Here is a 21,114-nt window from a genome sequence, read left to right on the forward strand (position 1 = left end):
AAGCAGATGCTGAGACTCATAGCCAAACTTTGGGCAGAGCTCAGGGAGCCTTATGGAATAATGGGGGAATAAAAGGACCCAGAAGGAACAGGAGCTCCAGAAGGAGACCAACAGAGCCAACAAATCTAGGCCCAGGAAGTCCTGCAGAGACTGATGCACCAACCAAGGACAGCATGTGGAGAGGACCTAGACCCCCTGCTCAGATGTAGCCCATAGACAGCTCAGTCTCCATGTAGGTTCCCAAGTAAGAGGAGCAGGGGCTGTCTCTGACATGGACTCTGCTGCCTGCTCTTTGATCACTTCCCCACTGGCAGAGTGCCCTTGCCAGGCCACAGAGGAAGAGGATCCAGGCAGTCTTGATGGGACTTGATGGATTGGGATAGATAGTAGGAGAGGAGGACCTCCCCATTTCCATGGACTAGCAGAAAGGGTTGGGAGGAAAAGAGAGAGAGTGTGGGACTGGAAGGAGATGAGGGAGGAGGCTACAACTGGGATAAAGTGAAAAAAATATTTTAAAAAATTAATTTATATAAAAAATTTAAATGATGTTCATTTACATAATAATCTGTTCAAATAACATCAGTGAACTATGTTGATTTGCAGCCATTTTCTTATGTTTCCACATATTTATTTCAATCTATTCTATGATTTGCTAGTGAGTCATTATGAGCATATTGTTAATATTTATACTTTAAAATTATTTATTACACAATATATTTTAAGATAGGACACAGTAATTCTAATGTAGTTACTATTCCTTCTAACTGTTGCTCTATCTATTCAATAGTGCTTAGTTTGAACATCCAGCATGCGATATGAAGGGTACCAACAGTGGAATTTCTAGTGTTGGCGACTGAACATGTTTATCTTAAATGCAATGTATTCTCCTTTAGATAAGGTTGTGTTTGAGGATGACTCTTCTTTTAAACAAGCGAGCAATACATATGTTGCTAGATACAAGTACTGGTCGCAGCTGCTGGCACTTCCTTGTTAAACAAATAAATTATTAGGATGGCAAAGTTTGGAGACAGAAACTATTCAAAATGTTTCAACTCAGGCTATCGGTTTTGGAATATTTAGCTGTACGTGCATTTGTGCATGTGCTTTTGTGTATGATAAAGAAAGACAGAGATTGAGAGATTATTTTACATAGTAATGTTAACTTTAAAATAGTCTTATTTACTCTTTGAGAATCTAGTACATGTATTTTGGTTATACCTGTCCTCACTGCCACCTTCAATTCTTCCTGAAGACCATCCCAACAATTTCCCCTTTCATCTTTATATACTTTGTGTGGCCCATTGACTTAATTAGTCCAGGCATATGTCTCTGCATTAACCATAACCCACTGCAAAAGGAAGCCTTGCTGACCAAGACGAGAGCAGCACCAAGCTATGGGTATGAATGCAAGTATTTTGAAGACAATTTGACATGTCTGTTTAGCAAAACAGGAATAGTAAGTTTCCTGGGCTATAACCTTCCCAGTTGTAGACTTTCGTTGTGTTTATCGTATTAAGCATGAATTCTCTCCTACAGGACAAGCCTCTGCTCTAACTAGAAAGCAGCTGGTCACCACCATAACAGTTCTGATTCTGTATCATGCAAGGCTTGTCAGTGCTATAGCATGGGGGACCCGGGCCTGAGTCTCATCACTGAGGTCTTTCCTCCCTCCATCTGCCTTGCAGAGAACCCTCTGGTGCTATGACCCAGAGGAGATGACATTTTCTGTTTCAGTTCAAAATTAATCTCTGTATGTCTAGTAATCCAAAAAATGTGTTGTTTTCAACAATATGTTCTCGCCATCCATTTATTAATTATGGTGGGCAGCTGACAATCTTCAATAGTGTGCGCTGTTTGGGGAACTTCTGAGGCTTCCCTGAGCAATCACTGTGAGGAGATAGCCCTCTCCTGGAAATGACATTTTCATGTCATAGTCATGTCTTTTAGCATTGTCCACCTAATAATAAAAGATACATATATGTATATATGGTTTCTCTTGGCTTGGCTTTCCTGGACTCACCTCGAACCCAAGGATCTGCCCGGCTCTCCCTCCATGAGTGCTAACATTAAAGGCATGTGCCACCACACACACCCGGCTACTAAAACTTATTTTAATTTACACACAAACCAGTAGATTTCCATATACTATTTAACACACACCTATCTTTGCATAACTTAACATCTACCTTTCCCTCCCTTGTCTTCTTTGCACTGTACTTAAACCTCTAGTGTGATCCTCTTTATAAATAAACCCTCTTTATTTACGTGATGTGTTTGACTGAGCCCTCCAATTTTGTGTTTTTAAATGCAATTGTAAAATAGGCCGGTTCTCCTCTTCTTTCAGTAATGGCAGGATCAAACAAAACCAGTCCAAAATTACCTGAGTTGAAGAACATAGTTAATGAAGTGAACCCAACAATCACGGCAAACTTTCCACCCAGGGGCACAGTGCAGACTTTTTCTAAGACCACACGGAGCATTCCTGGAGATATTTCTGTTCCTATTTGCTTAAAATATTTCAGGAGCTCCAGTACTGAGTGTATATATAATACCAGACTTTCCTATTTTACCTTTAATGACCATATTTTTCTCTATATAATATTCTGACTGAAAGTCTTTGACCAACATAAGAAAAAAAAATAGTATGTTTCTGTACGGATTCTGGATACACCGTCATTTTGGTTAACTCTCCTCCCAGCCAGTAAGTTTTTCCTTCCCACAACCCATCAATGCTTAAACCTTTCTTCCATCTGTGTTCTTCCTCTCTACTTTTTATTCTACTTTGTATTCTCAGGTATTTTATTTTATTCAACTTTTGTTTGTCTGTCTGCCTGTCTCTTCCCCACCCTGTGTATGTGTGGGTGTGTTTGCGTGAGTTCACACATGAGGATTCACAAGCATAAGACCACACATATGTGGAGGTCAGGGGACTACTTTCAGAAACAGATTCTCTCCCTCATTCTCAGTGTTTTGGAATAATTACAGTTTCCTAATTATTTTTTCTTCTTTGAAGTTCTGGTAGAATTCTGCAGGGAAACCCATCTGGTTTGGGCTTTTTGTATGTATGGGTGGGGGAGAATTTTTATAGCTATTTCAGCCTCATCATTGTTATTTAATTTCTTCAAATTATTTATTTTATCATGGCTTAATTTTGGCACTTTGTATGCATTAAGGAATTTATCCATTTCTTTATATAGCCCATATTAATAGTGTAAAATTGTTTATGGTGTTGCTTTAGAACTTTCTAATTTACTGGCATCTTTGGTATGTATCCATTTTTTCTTTTTTCTTTTGTTAGTTTTATTAATTTGTAACCTTTCTTGTAGTCATTTGGCTAAGATTTAATCATGTTTTTATCTTTTTAATGAATGACTACTTGATGTAAAGCCATCAATTAGTAGATAGTTTTGTTAGGTACAATGTTCTTGCTTAGCAGTTTCTATCCTCTATCTCTAAAGGTTTCTGTTGCTTTATCAACTATTACTCTATAAACCTGCCTTAAAAAGTAACTCCTCCTCACCTTTTGCAGCTTTCAACATCTTTTCTTTATTCCAGATTTTCGGTGTTTTAGTATAAAATGTCACGGTAGTTTCCTTTCAGTTCTTATTTCATCTATATATCGCTTGTGTGTCTATAGGCATCCCTTTCTCTATGATCGGAAAATGTTCTTCTTTCACTCAAAATATTTTCTATGCCTCTGATATATTATTCTTTTTCCTATTCTATGCAATAATTCAAAGGTTTGTAATTTTGTTTTTCTAAAACACTCCCATAATCGTTTTTTTTTCTTCAAATTAATCAATGACCTTTACTAAATTATCTGATTGTTCTCCCTTGTTTATATTCTCAAATACTGCTTTTTTTCTTTGCAAGCTCTGTGCTTGTGCATCCTATCCTGGGACAGCTGTGGCACAATTTCAGCCCCACCCCACCCTGCTCCTATGAGAGGAGTCTGTGTACCTCGAAATCTAACTCTGCATCATCTCTGGGCTCTTCCCCACAATCTAGTTTCCACAATATGTCCTGGAAGTTAGGTGTCAAGTACTTTTTCTTGAGTCACCTCCAGGTCTTTCCTTAGGTCCACATCTTCTGTGGTGTTGGAAGTTCTGGGCCTGAGTGCTTTGCCTTGGGACAGGTCTGCTGTCCTTTCTGCCTTTTCATGTTCCACACATGTTGACCTCCTTGTACCTGGGACACCTAAGCTTTTCTGCTTCTGTAGCTGCTGTAACTTATTTTATGACCTGTGTTCCTGTTCCAATAAACATGAGTGTGCTCCTGCCCCAGGCCTGATCAGCAGTGTCTGCATGTGGCATTCCAAAGCCCGAGCACTTCAATATGGGTTACCTCAGCTTCTGCCCTGTGCTGAAGCGCTGCCCACATCTCTACGCCTTGCCTTTTGTCAGCTCAAATATATTAATATTTTACCATCATCACTTAAGACTCAGGTACTAAGGATATTTTCTGCATTATCTCCTTGACTTCTCAGAGCAAATCAGAGATTGGGGAGGTGAGTCAGCTAATCTGGAGAGAGGTTAAGAGTCTTACATAAAAGCATGGGTTAGTCTACAGTCCTAACTGGATGGTATACACTCACAGACAAATATAAGAGAATATAATATCAAGTCAGTATTGGAGAGATGCACATTAACTGTCTAGAGCTAATCAATTAAAGCATGGATTTGGCAATCGGCAAGGGAGGTCTGTAGTGATAAAAAATAAACTAAGTAACAAATATAATGCAGTGTACTTATTTTAAGAAAGGGTAATTTTGTGCACAGGGGCATCTGATCCTATATGTTGAGGCGGCTTCCAGAAGAAGTGTCCTCTGAGTTGAAACTATGCTAAAGACATAAAAGCAAGATATCTGGAAAGCATAAGGCTCATGATGAATAGATAGATTATGAAACTGAATAAAATATGCTAAAAATGAGCAGTTTATTTTCTTCGAAATTTCTCTTTGTCACTAGAAGGAAACGTGAAGAAAAGGGACAGATGGAAAGTCTAACATGACAACTCAGTTTGTGACTTCAGCAATAAGGTGGAATGTGCCATTTTTTTTTCTATAAAAGAATGCTTAGAAAGGAAGTACAGGACTGAGAATTAAGGTGAATTCCATTGTACTGCATTGATGCAAAAATGCAGAACGATGTGTGGTAGATACGCTGCTGGTGACTGGGTAACCTGAGCATTTATCCATGGAAGAAAGAAACATGTGTTGCAAATGTTGTTATACAAGGAAGAAACGTGTTGCAAATGAAAACTAGGGATAAAATTTGGTGCAAGTACAAGATTATAGCCAATTCTTAATTTACATCAAAGTTAGCATTAATGTGCATTGATTGGCCTCAGGGTAATTCATATGACAAATACAAATGCAACTCCCTTTAGCTGGTGTATATTTTGTCTCACTATAACATCCTTCATTAGGCTATGAAGGTGAAAACCTAATGAAGATCCTAAGAGACATCGAAAGCAGCACAGAAATCATGCTGGACAGGTGGAAGTTTGAAGTCACCCCCAACGACAAGGACGAGAAAGGAGACCCTGTGCCTTACAGCATCATCAACAACTACTTTTCCATTGGCGTGGTAAGGCTGGCCACTAACACTTTTTTTTTAATACTTGTCTTAAATACTCAATGACACGTCTAATCCATGAAAGTTTACTGATGATAAATAATTTATAGTAACATTTTGTTAAGAAATGCTTTTTTCTTTCAAAAATTATTTACTTCTATTATTGCATGTGCAGGGGTGTTCTGCCTGCATGTGTATCTGTGGACCACACGTGTGCCTAGCACCTGTGGAGGGCAGTAGAGGGTGTTGGCAGGAGAGGGTGTCGGAACCCTGGTGTGAACTGCATTTACAGATGTGTGTGAGCCAAACTCCAGGTGATGAAAATTGAACACAGGGCTTCTAGAAGACCATCCAGGGCTCCTGATGGCTGCACTGTCTCTTTAACACTAGAAACACCTCTTCTGATACACAATAATGCAGTTCACAAGTGCATTTAAAGGCAGATTATCAGTACCTGATAACTTCCATGATTGAAGGAATGGAAATACTTCACTTCTGGCTTGCCTGGTTTTGCTGCCAAGTGAAGATTGGCATGGCTGATAATATGGACAGATATACATTGTTGAGTTTAAGAAGTTGTTTACATTCACAAAAATACACCAAAAGTCTTTACTCTCACATCTGTGGTTCAAATACTATAACTAACGAAGAATCTATGGAACGGCTGCTGCTTCCTTCAAGTTGTTAACATTTCAAATGAGTTAGTTCATTTCTCCCAAAGTTCTATGCATAAGAAAATTAGTGTTTGTCAATAATTTTTTGAGATAGAATCCTTAAAAATATTCATATTATATAATATATTCACATTAGATACAGCCAATAATTAAAAAGATTGAAAGAAGTTGTTGACAGTATTAACTCTTATTCATTTAATTCCACTCCACATAAGTATTTCTTTGGTATATGCACTAACACTTTATAAAAAATGTTGGTTTATTTTCTGAAGTTAATTGCCAAACTAGAATAAAAATACCTTGATTGAATTTTTCCTCACAATGTCTATTCATTTACCTCTACAATGTTGTTTCTATTACACATATAAATTACATACATATGTATGATTACATATTTAAAAGTTGAGAGGTTGACATTAATAATGGACAGCTTTTAAATGCTACTAATACTAAGCATATTGTTATTACTGAAAAGAAAAATATAATAGATTTATCTTATTTAGAAGGCCTACTGTTATAGTCTGGTGAGAAATACAAATTTTAGGAAGTTTTTGTTTGATAATTCATGCATATTAAAGCTCAGTCTTTAGAAGAACACCACTTCATGATTTAAAAACACCTTTCCTGAATGTATAATATTTTATCAACTACATCAGAACTGCAGTGCTAAGTTGTGGATCCTTCCCCCCCCCCACAAAACTATAACAGAACCTCTACCACATCTTGTGTTTATGCTTCGCCAACACTTCAGAAGAAAGACATCGCAGTTGGCGTCATCTTCTGCCCCAGAAGCTCAGCACAACGAGCATAAGTTATATTCATGCGCTTCTTCTTTATATTGCTAGGTAGCCCACTCTAAGCATGTATGGCAAATTGTTGGTCTCTGAAGTCAACTGATGTACATTTTGAGGCTTCTAGTCTTAAAATTATAAAGAATGACAGCTTTTCAATCTGTGTAGATCTTGAAAACTATTGGCATCTATCTTTGTATACAGTGGAATATTGTGTTTCATGAAAATGTTTGTATGTATGTATATACTTTGACCATAACCCTCCTGGTCTTCACTTTCCCTTCTTGCACATCTCCTTCCTTCCCAGATATGCTTCCACTTTCATTAACATATGACATTTTCCGTTTCTGTGAAAATGCTGGGACCCACGCTTGATACACATGAGAGAAGACAGTCAGTACTTATCTCCCACGGTCTGAGTTATTTACTCAATGTGAAGGTCCCCAGTTGTATACATTTTCCTTGAAATGGCATGATTTCATATCCTTTATGGGAGAATAAAACATACTTGTATATACATACCACATTTCCTTTATCCATTGATCAGCAGTCAGAATCTTAAGCTCATCTCAATCCTGTATCACTCATGAGGGCAACACTCCTTCCATGTGGATGTGGCTGGCAAGTCCTGCTGTCCGCTTGAATGGAATCCAACCCAACCCCAGCCTTAGACCACATATGTAATATTTTGTATATCTTGGTGGCTGAAGCTGCAAAAAACATTTTTCTAGGCATTTATGTTTCAGCAGATACCCTCTTTGTGGTGTTCTCAATTCAAGCTATTTGTTATCACATAAATCTGAGGTTTCAGAGGTTATCAGAAGTTTTGTTTATTTACTTACATGTTTAAATGTTTTTCTAAATGAGTAACACACTTTCTTTTTGTTCTCCATTTTTTTTATTTCTTTAATATTAGTTACAGTTTGTTAACTTTGTATCCCTGCTGTATCTTGATCCCTCTTTCTCTCCCAATACCACCTTCCCTCCATCATCTCCTCCCTGCCCTTTTCCAAGTCCACTGATCTGATACTGGTTTATTAGGTATCTTCAGGACTGGCTGCAAAGTCCTCCTCTGTGGCCTAGCAGGCCTGCTCCTTGCTTGGGGGGAGGGGGATGTCAAAGATGCCGCCATTGAGTTCATGTCAGAAACAGTCCCTGTTCCCCTTACTAGGGTACCCACTTGGATACTGAGGTATCATGGGCTACATCTTTGCAGGGGTTCTAGGTTATATCCATACATGGTCCTTGTTTGGAGAAACAGTCTCATAGAAGACCCCTGTGCCTAGATATATTTGGTCCTTGTGAAGCTCCTGTCCTCTCCCAGTCATATTAACTACCCCCCCATACACTTTTTTTATGATTCCCTGCACTCTGCCAAAGGTTTGGTTATGAGTCTTAATATCTGCTTTGATACACTACTAGGTAGAGTCTTTCAAAGGCTCTCTGTGGTAGGCTCCTGCCCTGTTGCTTGTTTGCTCCTAAGTCCAATGCCCATCCCACTTGTCTTTTTTCTTTTGTTTTGTTTTTTTTCCAGTTACTATTTTTTTATTCTTTATTAATTACACTTTAGTCACTTTGTAGCTCCCCTGTGGTTCCCTCCCTTCTCCCTTCCCAACCCCTCCCTTCCTCCACCCTCTGCATGCATGCCCCTCCCCAAGACTGCTGACAGGGAGGTCTTCCTCTCCTTCCTTCTGATCCTAGACTATCAGATCTCATTAGGAGTGGATGCAGTGTCTTCTTTTGTGGCCTGGTAATGCTGCTTCCCCCTCAGGGGAAGGTAATTAAAGAGCAGGCTAATCAGTTCATGTCAGAGACAGTCCCTGTTCCTATTACAATGGAACCCACTTGGATACTGAACTGCCATGGGCTACATCTGTGCAGGAGTCTTAGGTTATCTGCATGCATAGTCCTTGGTTGGAGTATCAGTCTCAGGAAAGACCCCTGTGCTCAGATTTTTTGGTTCTGTTGCTCTCCTTGTGGAGTTCCTGTCCTCTCCAAATCTTACTGTTTCCCACTTCTTTCCTAAGATTCCCCGTACTCTGCCCAAAGGTTGTCCATAAGTCTCAGCATCAGCATTGATAGTCTGCAGGGCAGAGCCTTTCAGAGGCCCTCTGTGTCAGGCTCCTGGCTTGTTCCCTCTTTTCTCCTTCTTCTGATGTCTATCCTCTTTGCCTTTCTGGATAGGAAAATCTGTACACCTAAAGAAACTAATCAAGAGGGAGGACTCTTGCTGAAATGCTCAATTCCTACCCATTTGTCTTTTTAAGTGAGGATTAATCATCTTACCCTGGGTCCTCTTTCTTGTTTATCTTCTTTAGGTGTATAGTTTTCAGTATGTTTATTCTCTTATAGTTCTGTATAAGTGAGTATATACTGTGTGTCTTTCTGCTTTTGGGATACCTCAGTCAGGATGATCATTTCTAGGTCCCACCATTTGCCTGCAAATTTCATGATTTCCTAGTTTTTAATTGCTGAGTAGTATTCCATTGTGTAAAAGTACCACATTTTCTATATCCATTACTCAACTGAGGGACATCTGGTTGTTTCCAGCTTCTGGCTATTACAAATAAAGCTGCTACAAACATGGTTGAGCAAATGTCCTTGTTGTGTACTTGAGTATCTTTTGGATATATGCCTAGGAGTGGTATATCTGGATCTTGAGGAGTTACTATTCCTAATTGTCTGAGAAAGCGCCAGATTACTTTCCAAAGTGGATGTGCAAGATTGCATTCCCACCAGCAGTGGAGGAGGGTGCCCCTTTCTCCAAAATCTCTCCAGCATGTGATGTCACTTGAGTTTTTTATCTTAGCCATTCTGGTGGGTGTGAGGTAAAATCTCAGGGTCATTTTGACTTGCATCTCTCTGATGCCTAAGGATGTTGGGCATTTCTTTAAGTGTAATGCACTTTCTTATTCTCTCTCTAGTTCTCTGAAAATCTAGAAATTGTATACATCCTATGTTAATATCTCTGAATTGTCTTTCTTCCCACAGTCTTTTGTTTTTTTTTTTTTTTGTTTGTTTTGTTTTAGTGTCTTCCTTGTGAAAATTTTCTCCCTTGTACTATGGAAGCATGCTTACTTTAGATTTAATTTTGTCTTTGTTTTCATAGATAGCAGTTGTCAACATGGTTGTCAATGTTGTGCTTAGGACTTTATTCTGTTTAGCATTGTTCGTGAATGAGTGCGTATGTCTGTGTGTGTGTGTGTGTGTGTGTCTGTGTGCGTGTGACATTAAAATTATAGACACTTATGTCATCTTTGGATATTATATTCTGATTTCCTTGTCTCCTCTGTTGATGTATATCTACAAGCTCCACATAAAACTCATACTGATTATTAACACATTCAGCAAAGTAGCAGAAAACAAAATTAACACATAAAAATCAATAACATTCCTAAACACCAACAAATATTAACCTCCCCCCCCAAAAAAAAGTCAGGGAAGTGTAATCGCATTCAAAATAGCATCAAATACACTTATAGAAATACATTTTTTTCATTAATTACATTTTATTTGCTTTGCATCCCAGAAATAAGTCTAACTAGGGAGTGAAAGGCTTGTATAATAAAAACTTTAAGACGCAGAGAAACAAACTAAAGAAGATAGTAGAAGACAGAAAAGCCATTCAAGCTCATGGTTGGTTGGATTAATGTTATGAAATAGCTAGTCTACCAAAAGCAATCTGGAGATTAAATTCATTCACTGAAATTGAAAAATAATTAATCTAGGAATTAAGTTCATATATATATATATATGTACTAAAATTTTAAAAGGTTAAAATCAATAGATTAACATGAAAACAAAAATTGAAGAGTAAATTCAGTCAAATATTAAAATATGCTAAAAATTAACACACATAAGGGAGAAACAATTTTAAAGTTCAAAATACCAAGTAAGGTTTGTTGTTGCTGCCTTGTTGGATTGATTTGGTTTTTGAAACTAGTTGTTTTTTTTTTTTGTTTGTTTGTTTTTGTTTTTTCTTTTTTTCTGTATATCCTGTTCTGTCTTTGAACATGGGTTCCTCCTGCTTCTGCATCCTTACTGCTGTCTGTAAAGACATACTTCATTTTATTTTCGTGAACTCACTGTATATTCTTCGATAATTATATACATATATATTATATATATTACATATATATTTCTTTGATTATATATATATATATATATATATATATATATATATATATATATAAAACCTACCAAAACCACTAGTTAATATACAAGTGAGAAAATCAAATAAACAAGGGGGAGTTAATATGACCTGAAGAGGACAGGGAGCTCCACAAGGACCAAATATATCTGGGCACAGGGGTCTTTTATGAGATTGTTTCTTCAACTAAGGACCATGTATGGATATAAATTAGAACCTCTGCTCGGATGTAGCCCATGGCAGCTCAGTATCCAAGTGTGTGTTCCTAGTAAGGGGACAAGGACTCTTTCTGACAGGAACTCAATGGTGGAATCTTTGACCTCCCCCCCCCCCAGGGAGGAGCAGCCCTGCTAGGCCACAGAGGAGGACTTTGCAGCCAGTCCTGAAGATACCTGATAAACCAGTATCAGATGAAAGGGGAGGAGGTCCTCCCCTATCAGTGGACTTGGAAAGGGGAAGCGAGGAGATGATGGAAGGAGGGTGTGATTGGGAGGGAAAGAGGGATGGGGATACAGCAGGGATACAAAGTTAACAAACTGTAACTAATATTAAAAAATAATAAAAATAAATTAAAAAACAAATTGTAAAATTCAGAATATACATTAGAAATCATGCCACACACAGAAATATGAAATATAAATGTCTATTCATTATCAACCAGTATCACAAAAAAAAAAAACCCTGCATAATGTTGAGGCAGTGGATAAACTGCTAGAAACATAGAGACAAGACTTAATAATAAAAAAAATGTCTGAACTGATCTAAAATTAGTGTGGAAACTGTATCAATAACTAAAATGTGTTATACCCAGTTCGCGAGCCCCCAAAAGATCTCCAGGAATCGACTCCATTGCAAAACACATGAGGGTCTTTTTTTATTGAAAATTACAAGCTGCAGCTTGGGCCTACACAGCCCCACCGCCAAAGCGGCGGGAGCTGAGCGCCCCGCGCCCAGGTTAGTTGGGTGATTTATAGATTCTGGTCCATCCCAGCATGCCCAAGGCAGGGGCAATTCCTGCCTGGCAAGCAGCTATTGGTCAAGGTGTTACATTTTGAATCGATTGGCTATAGGAAGGTTCCCAGACTATTAATGACCAGGTGTCCCTGTCTAGGGGGAGGGTCCAGTTTCCTAGCAACTGTATCTCTAGTGGGTGGGGAAAGAAAGCAGAGAGGTAGCTCTCCCCTCAGGGAACTTACTGCTATACCACGCCTACTCTACAGTCTTACCAATCGCTGCTTATCCTTTGGTCTCTCAAATGTACTCAACAACAAAAGATGAAGACCAAATCCCCGCATTGACAAAATCTGTTAAATATTTAAACTATGACACACATCAAAGTCTTCCAATTCTTTAAAAATATTTTTTTTTCTTTTACATCCCAACCACGGTTTCCCCGACTTCCACTTCTGCCAGCTCTTGGTATCTTCCATCTCTCCCAGATCTACTCTCTCCTGTTTCCTCTAAGAAAAGAGCAGGTCTCCAACAGATGATAGCCAAATGAGCCAAAGCAAGATACGATACAACAAGGGAAAATCCATCATGTCATATTGAGGCTGTATAAGGCAACCAAAAAGGAGGAAAGGGGTCTCAAGATCAGGCAAGAGTAAGAGATAAACCCACTTTCACTTTGGAAGTCTCACAAAAACACCAAGCTAATAACCATAAAATATATGCAAACACCTGGTGCAGCCCCATGCATGCCCAATTCTTGCTGCTTCAGTCTGTATGAGAGCGTAGGAGCCCCGCTGACTTGATTCAGTGGGTCATGTTCTCCTCCTGTCCTCCATCCTTTTTGATTCCTTCTGTGGGTTTCTTCACCTGAGGGGAGGGAAACCTCTAGTTTATACTCTCTGTATAATGCCTGGCTGTCGGTCTCTGCACTCCCATCTGATGCCAAAAGAAGCCTCTCTGATAACAAATAGACAAGATTCTGATCTATGAGTATAGCAGAATATCACTAGGAATCCTTTTATTTGTGTGTGTGTGTGTGTGTGTGTGTGTGTGTGTGTGTGTTTTGGTTATTGTTTGTTTGTTTGGTAGGTAGATTGGTTGGTTGGCTGGTTGATGTTTTGTTTGCTTTTGTTTTTTGCCAGTCATGTTTGGTTCCACTCTAGATTCTAGGCTACCAAATACATGGTTCCTGACCATCTAGGCAGTGTAGGGCATGGGCTCCCTCTCATGGCATGGGCCTCAAGTAAATCCAGATGTTGGTTGACTACTTGCACTTGTTCTGTGCCATCATTACCCAGGCACACCTTGCAGGGAGGACATTGTAGGTGGAGGGTTTGTGGCTGGGTAGGTGTCCAGATTTATCTTTCTGTAGCCTGGAGAGTACCTCTTAGCTTCAAAAAGACCAGAATATAGGGTTGGACTAGAAACCTGCATGAGCTCAACCTCTCTACCTTCAAATGAGTTGAATGGACGTTGTCCTCTGCAATGGTACACTGCTCTCATTTTTCAGAAGGAGACTTTCTAGTTGAGTATCGGCCTGGGTTGTTTAGGGATCTCCACCAGAGCCCCTAGGTGAACTGAATGTAACCCAGTACCACCAGAGGAGGGGATACTTCCAAATTTATCTTACAAGGTTAGCATCATCTTAAGAACAAAGCCAGACAAATACAACACAATAACAGCAAATCTCAAACCAATGTCACTGATAAGTATGATACTAAGAACCTCAAGAACGTGCTGGCAGATAGGATCCAGGGGCACAATTATGAGCATAATTTACCACAAGCAATTGTATCTTATCCTAGGACTATAAAGATCTTTCAGCATATGAAAAATCCATAGCTGCAGTATCCACAATGAGAGAATAAAGAAGCAAAATCATGGGATCATCTCATAAGACTTAAAAATGCCTCAAAAACTCAATAGAATTTAATGATAAATATACAGGAACACAGTGAACTGATTTTTCAGCAAAGTTGCCAAAAGAACAGACAATGTGAATGACAATTTTGTTTAACAAATCATGATAGAAAAACTCAATATCCACATCCAGGAGAAGAGAACTGTAGACTTTTTAACACCATACACAGAATATAATGAGTTAACACTGAAGAGGTGAAACTGTAGAACTCCCAGAAGAAAACTCTTAAAAACAGGAAATGTTAATTGACAGGAGTTTGGCAGTAACTTTCTGAATATAATATCAAAAGCATAGGTGGCAAAATAAAAAATAAGCAAGACTAAATCAAAGTATAAATCTTCTGCCTGTCACAAGATGTAATGATTGAGTGAGAAAACAGCCTGTGCAACAGAAGAAAAGGTTTGAAAGCCATGTAAGTGAAGAGTAATTTGTCTCCAAGGAAAATAAAATTACAGACACTAAATATCAGGGAAATAACAATACAATTATTAAATGGACAGGGGCCTTGTAGTATCATTTCTCTAAAGAAAATATTCCAAAGAAAAGTACCACAGAAGGCTTCTGAAAGACTACCCATCAGGGGACCAAAACAGTTGCTGGGACTCATAGCCAAACTTTGGGCAGAGCTCAGAGAGCATTGTAGGAAGAATGGGTGGATAAAAGGACCCAGAGAAGACAGGAGGTCCACAAGGAGACCAACAGAGAAAAAGAAACCTGGGCCCAGGGGTCTTTACAGAGACTGATACCCCAACCAAGGAAGATCCATGGAGAGGACCTAGAACCCCTGCTCATATGTAGCCCATGGCAGCTCAGTTTCCATTTGAGTTTCCTAGTAAGGGGAGCAGGGACTCTCTTTGACTTGGACTCAGTGGCTGGCTCTTTAAACACCACCAGATGTGTTTTGGAGGGTCTGGGAGAGGGCTGAGGGGAGGAGCAGCCTTGTCAGGCTACAGAGGAAGACAGTGCAGCCAGCCCTGATGAGACCTGATAGGCTAGGATCAAGGGAAGAGGAGGAGGACCTCCTCTATCAGTGGACTTGGGGAGGGGCATAGTGGGTAAACAGAGAGGGAAGTAGGATGGTACAGGGGAGGAGATGATGAATGGGGCTACAGCTGCGATACAAGTAAATAAATTTTAATAAATAATAAATAAATTTGAAAAAAGAAAAGTATATGAGAACACACTGGATATCATTACTTACCTGTGAAATATTAATCAAAATTACAATAAAGTATTATTGTATTCCCGTTAGGGTGGGTATTTTACACACTTGTGGAAAACTAATATAAACAGTATATGGGGAAACTGAGTCTTGTACAAAACTGCGTGTGTACCAGTGTCTCCATTGCCCACCCAGAATGTGGAAGTTAAAACGGATTAAAAGAGAGCCACTGCATCATCCAGCAAGTTCATTTCAAGGGACAGAAGCAGAAAAATTTCTAACCAAAATCTTGTATTTTTTGTGGTAAGCCTAACCTTTAATGGTTGAACAATCTCTCCAGCCCCAAATCAAAGTGTTGAGAAAATATTGGCACATTTTCATTCACTGCAGTAGGTTTCAATTGTTAACAAGGAGAAATTACATTAATTTTCTAAAATTTAAATGTTATTGAACAACATGAGTTGAAATGACATTAATGAAATAAAAAGTAACAATGTCATTTGATAAATCAGTATATAATTATATATACCAAATTAAAATCAAATTATATAAGCCTTTAACAGTAAATATATATATATATATGCAATACAATGTATAACAAGATATACCAATATTTTGTATTTGGTTACCATTATTATGTATTTGGCAAGGTGAAGTCAGCCAGTCCCATAAGAATAAATATTGCAAGATAAAAATCACAAAAGAAATAGAAAACTGCCAAACTTAAGATTTGAAGAAGTGGAATGGTGGTTACCAATGTTTTAAGGAGATAATTTGAGGATTTATTAATTAATAAGCATAAAGTTTTAACCAAGTATTATGAAGAGATCTGCTATAAAGGTAGGCACAGTGATAACGCACACTTATGTAAATAAATTTAATGACTAGTTCATAGATAATATTTCCTTATAATAATTACTTTTTAAATTTTTTCTTTAATATTATTATTATTAATTACAGTTTATTCACTTTGTATCCAGGCTGTAGCACCCTCTCTTTTCTCCAGTACCATCCTCCCTCCCTCTTCTCCCCATATGCCCCTCCCCTAGTCCACTGATAGAGGAGGTCCTCCTCCCCTATTATCTGACCCTAGCCTATCAGGTCTCATCAGGACTGGTTGGATCCTCTTTCTCCATGGCCTAGTTAGGCCACCTCACTAGGGGGAAGTGATCAAAGAGCAGGGAACTGAGTTTATGCCAGAAATTGCCCCTGCTCCCCTTATGAGGCAACCACATGGAGACTGAGCTGGCCATGGGCTAAATCTGAGCAGAGGGTCGAGGTCCTCTCCATGTATGGTTCTTGGTTGATTCATCAGTCTCTGAAGAACCCCCTGGGCTTAGAGTTTTTGGCTTTGTTGGTCTCCTTGTGGAGCTCATGTCTCCTCCAGTTATTTTTAAAAAAAAGTATAGAAAGGTAGGAGCAGAGAGAAGTGAGAAGGCAGACAGAAGATGAGACTGAGGAAAAAAGAATGAAAAATAAAAGAATTTAAAGAATCACAAGTCAAAATTAAGGACCTCTGGGGTCAAGGGCTATGCTAAACTTTTCTAAATAGGGTTTGTCACCTTAACCCTCCCTGAGTAAAATGGGTGCTGGAGCACAGGGTGCCTGTTAGCTGAGGTCCTGGTATTATGTTAATGCAGCAATTACAGGTAGCCTGAGTACACATTCAGGTCCTAAGAAGCAGGCCTGAATGCAACAGAGAAGAACAGTGTAAAAGCTCAAATGTCTGTGGAACTTAGAGAAGAAATCACACCAAACCTGAGCTAGAGTTCTCTATCTCTCTGTTTACTCTTATCCTCCATCTGAATATATTTATTATATGCATATATATATGAGGGTGTATGCTGTGTGTGTAATCTGAACAATGAAGAATCTACAAAAAAAACCCTTAGAAATGTTTAAAGCAAGCAGATAAAAGATAAAGCTATAATATAACTCTTAGAATAAATAAAGGAAACAAAAATGACTCAATATTTCACTAGAATTATTTTTAAAATTCATTCATATCATGGTAATATGTACCTAGGAATTCTAAAACATTATCTCTGAGCACAGTGACAAAATTGGAATTAAAAACACTCGTAACTATTGAGAAATATAAGGATTTTAAGTAAACACTTTCCTTTATTTTATATTCTTCTCTCATACAATAAACCCTGAACGCCTCCCTCCACTACTCTCGGTACCCTCCCTTCTTCCTTCCCCCCAGATCCACTGCTCCCTTCAGGAAAGAGCAGGCCTGCCAGAGATCCTAACCAAGCACAGCACAGTGAGATACAGTATGACTAAGCACAAACCTTCCTTCATATTGAGGCTGGACAAGGCAACCAAGTGGGAAGGAGTTCTAGTTTATTTCCATAGCTAGCAAAATTCATCGTCTGAAATATAATTACCTCCAAAGTAAACTCATCCGTGGATGTAATTGCAAAAGGTACAAATAAGTAAATCAGCAAAGCCAGTAATCTAAGGCCCCAAGGCCCTACGATAAATTCCCCAGCGTCGCAGGAGAAAAGCGTCAAAGCCATAAGCACAGTTATTGATGTTTTGTTTTAGTACAGTGAAAATGAAATAGAATTGTCATAGCTATTTAATTGAAGAGAAGTGATGGTTGTTAACTTTTATTATTAAAAAGTGTTGGAATAAATTCATGTAAAACATGTTATATCACATGCAAATCTACTGCTAGCATACCTTCATTAACAGATTGCAGCAGCATTTCAAGTACAATTAAAAAGAATGAAATAATTTTTCAACCATTGTTTTAGTCAAAACTGTTAGAAAGTTAATTTAGTCATGTAAATTTAAATATTGTACATATATTGAAAACAAAAAAGATATGTTATTGTTATTTTAAGGTGGTATGCAGTTATAGTAAAATACGTTCCAATTAAGAATAAACCTAGAAAGCAAGATATGATAATGACTATTGAACAGGTACTTTTCTTTAGAAAAAAATAACTTTTGTCGTATCATTTATTGTATTTATTATACAATTAGTAAACAATAAAAGCAAAACTATAAAAAAAACATGTCTTACTTTTAATAAGAAAGGTAGCCTGGGTTAATGAGGAAGAACAGTGTAAGGGTTTTTTTAAAAGTGCTTAATAATGATAATATATATCTTTCTTATGAAAGATTTAATGTTATCACAATACTCAGTGTTCCAGCAAAGTTAATTTACACATTTGGATCATAGCTACTGAGAACTGTAATGGGATTAGTGGTCCTTTTAATTAACTGTAGTTTTAATTGGATGAATGCCATTGTAATTTTCTGTAATAATGTACCCACAATGGTCAATGTCCTTGTCACATGCTAAATACTGCTAAGTAACTGTAGCTATTACACTGTGATAAAAACTAGATAAATAGAACCTAGTAGAAAATGAAACTAAATAAGGAATCTACCAATGCATAGAGAATATGATATTTAGCATATGCTAAAATTCCAAATCACTGGATAATAGGAAGTTAACAATAGATGATGGGACAGAACTATTTCTTCATTTGAAATAAAATAAATGTATATTTCATCTTGTTTATGTGTAATATACCTCAAGTCTGTATCTACCTCATCTTCCTGTTCATGTGTGATATCCATCAGGTATATAGCTGTCACTCATGTAGGAGAAATTTGTGTGCAGGAAGGAGAAAGTCTCAAATGTTTAAAAGGGAAATAAATCATCTTTTTCATTATTTTCCTCATTAAAAATGTGTTTTAAAAACATTTATAAGTAACTGTCTCAAAATATTTCCAGTGATTAGTAAACATGAGATTAAGTAGAGAAAACTTACAGTCCTCTATGATCCAGAAAGGTCCTGGCCATGTGGCTGTGGGGTGGAGGGCACCTGTTGCTCTTACAAAGAAAAAGGTTCAGTTCCAGTACCTACATAGTAGCTCACAGCTCCAGCTCTGAAGCATTTCTCACCCTCTTCAAACATCCATGCATGTACATGGTACACACTCATATGTGCAGTCAAGGCCCTCACACACAGAAAGTAAAATAGAGTAAATAAACCTTTTAAAGCTCCCCTACCCCCAAAATGAGAATTTCACAGCAGGTGTCATGGCCTGTACCTGTAGTTCCAGTACTCAGAGCAGTGGTTTGGTGTCACAGCAAGCACCTGGCCAGGCTCTGCTAAGATTAAGGTTAACTCAAAATATATACAACAAAGTGATAACGAGATGAAGGATCCAAGGCAGCAGTTTTCAACCTGTGGGGATCACAAGTCAGATATCCTGAATATCTGATATCTACAAAAAGATTCAGAACAGTAGCTAAATGAGAGTTATGAAGTAGCAACAAAAATAATTTTATAGTTGGAGGACAGCACAACATGAGGAACTGTGCTAAAGGGTCACAGTACTAGGAAGGTTGAAAACCACAGGTCTAACGGAAATATAGGCCAAAACTGAGAAAAGGAAAAGTAGTTATAATGAACAGCTCAAAATGGTTTTAACAGCACAATGCAGTGTTATGCAATGGGTTATCATAGCGTGTCCTTCAGCTTTTGAAAATTACAAAGATTAATCATATATTTCTATGATTAAATGTGGGTACCTTTATATTGTGTGTTAAACCTATAAATTAAAATAACTATGGAAAATAATTTAATAATATCTGTTAAATCTTAAAAAATGTGAATGTTTTCTAAGCCATTATTCTTATTTCTCATATTCTGAACCACAGGAGAAAAAGACCCCAAATTGAGAGTGCCAGTTATATTTATTAACATATCATTGGGATCAAGCTGAATTTTTCTGATTTCAAAAGTTATATCACCCTAAGATGTTACAGAAACAATTTTAAATGAGAAAATCAACTTTGCATGTGAAAACACTTTCTACTCTTTTATTTAATTTTTATTAACTACACTTTATTCACTTTGTAGCCCCCGATAAACCCCTGTCTCCTCCCCTCCTAATCCCACCTTCACGCATGTCCCTCCCCAAGTCCACTGATAGGGGAGGTCTTCTTCTCCTTCCTTCTGATCCTAGACTATAAAATCTTATCAGGAGTAGCTGCATTGTCTTCCTCTGTGGCCTGGTAAGGCTGCTCTCCTCTTAGGAGGAGGTGATCAAAGAGTAGCCCAATCAGTTCATGTCAGAGACAGTCCCTGTTCCCATTACTAAGGAAACCCACTTGGATACTGAACTGTCATGGGCTACATCTGTGCAGGGGTTCTAGGTTATCTCCATGCATGGTATTTGGTTGGAGTATGAATCTCAGGAAAGAACCCTGTGCTCAGATTTTTTGGTTCTGTTGCTCTCCTTGTGGAGCTCCTGTCCTCTCCAGATCTTATTTTGAGAATGAAAGCATTGCAGAAACTACTTGAAGACCATAATAAGGATTAAATAATTGAAGGGTGCTGAAAGCTCCTACTGAAAATGGCACCAGAGACAGCAATGGCAACCAAATTTCCTTGATTTTATATAGCGCTGTCTTAAATGTCATTCTTTAAAAGCCCTAAAATGCAATAGGATGTCAACAAAGGTATCACCCACTCCATGGGAATATAGAGATAAATGAATTTTGTTTCTTACAGTTAATGTAAATTTAAAACTGTAGTGAGGCCATATTTCACAATATGATTCAAATGTGCCTAAATGCTCCTAAACCCACACCACAATGCTTAGATTCTCAGTGAGATACTGACTTTTAACCTTATCTTCATCCCTGCATGCTGTTAACAAGCTTCTGTAGTTGGGATTTGACACTGTTTTAGTTGCCTGTAGTTTATAGTCACCACATGGCTGATTCTTTTCATTCACACACACACAACACCTGTGTTTTATTTGTTGTTGGACGTGGTGGTTCTATGCTGCTAGTATGACATTAAATACTGAAGACAAAAGAGTGATCCAGGATGTGCGAGTAGCCCAGTTCAC

At 38.1% G+C, this 21,114-nt stretch overlaps 1 protein-coding gene across 11 annotated transcripts in view; it reads left to right on the forward strand.

Moving 5' to 3' along the window:
* The window catches only part of Dgkb (diacylglycerol kinase beta), a 696,100-nt gene that overhangs the window by 310,074 nt on the left and 364,912 nt on the right, over nt 1–21,114 (forward strand). For all 11 annotated transcript variants that reach the window (XM_060367267.1, XM_060367311.1, XM_060367280.1 and 8 more), the window contains one exon: nt 5,428–5,588. In XM_060367267.1, the coding sequence (XP_060223250.1) occupies nt 5,428–5,588 (161 nt within the window). The remainder of the gene's footprint in view (nt 1–5,427; nt 5,589–21,114) is intronic.

The sequence above is a fragment of the Meriones unguiculatus genome, chromosome 1 (assembly GCF_030254825.1).
Source record: "Meriones unguiculatus strain TT.TT164.6M chromosome 1, Bangor_MerUng_6.1, whole genome shotgun sequence".
Classification (NCBI taxonomy): domain Eukaryota; kingdom Metazoa; phylum Chordata; class Mammalia; order Rodentia; family Muridae; genus Meriones; species Meriones unguiculatus.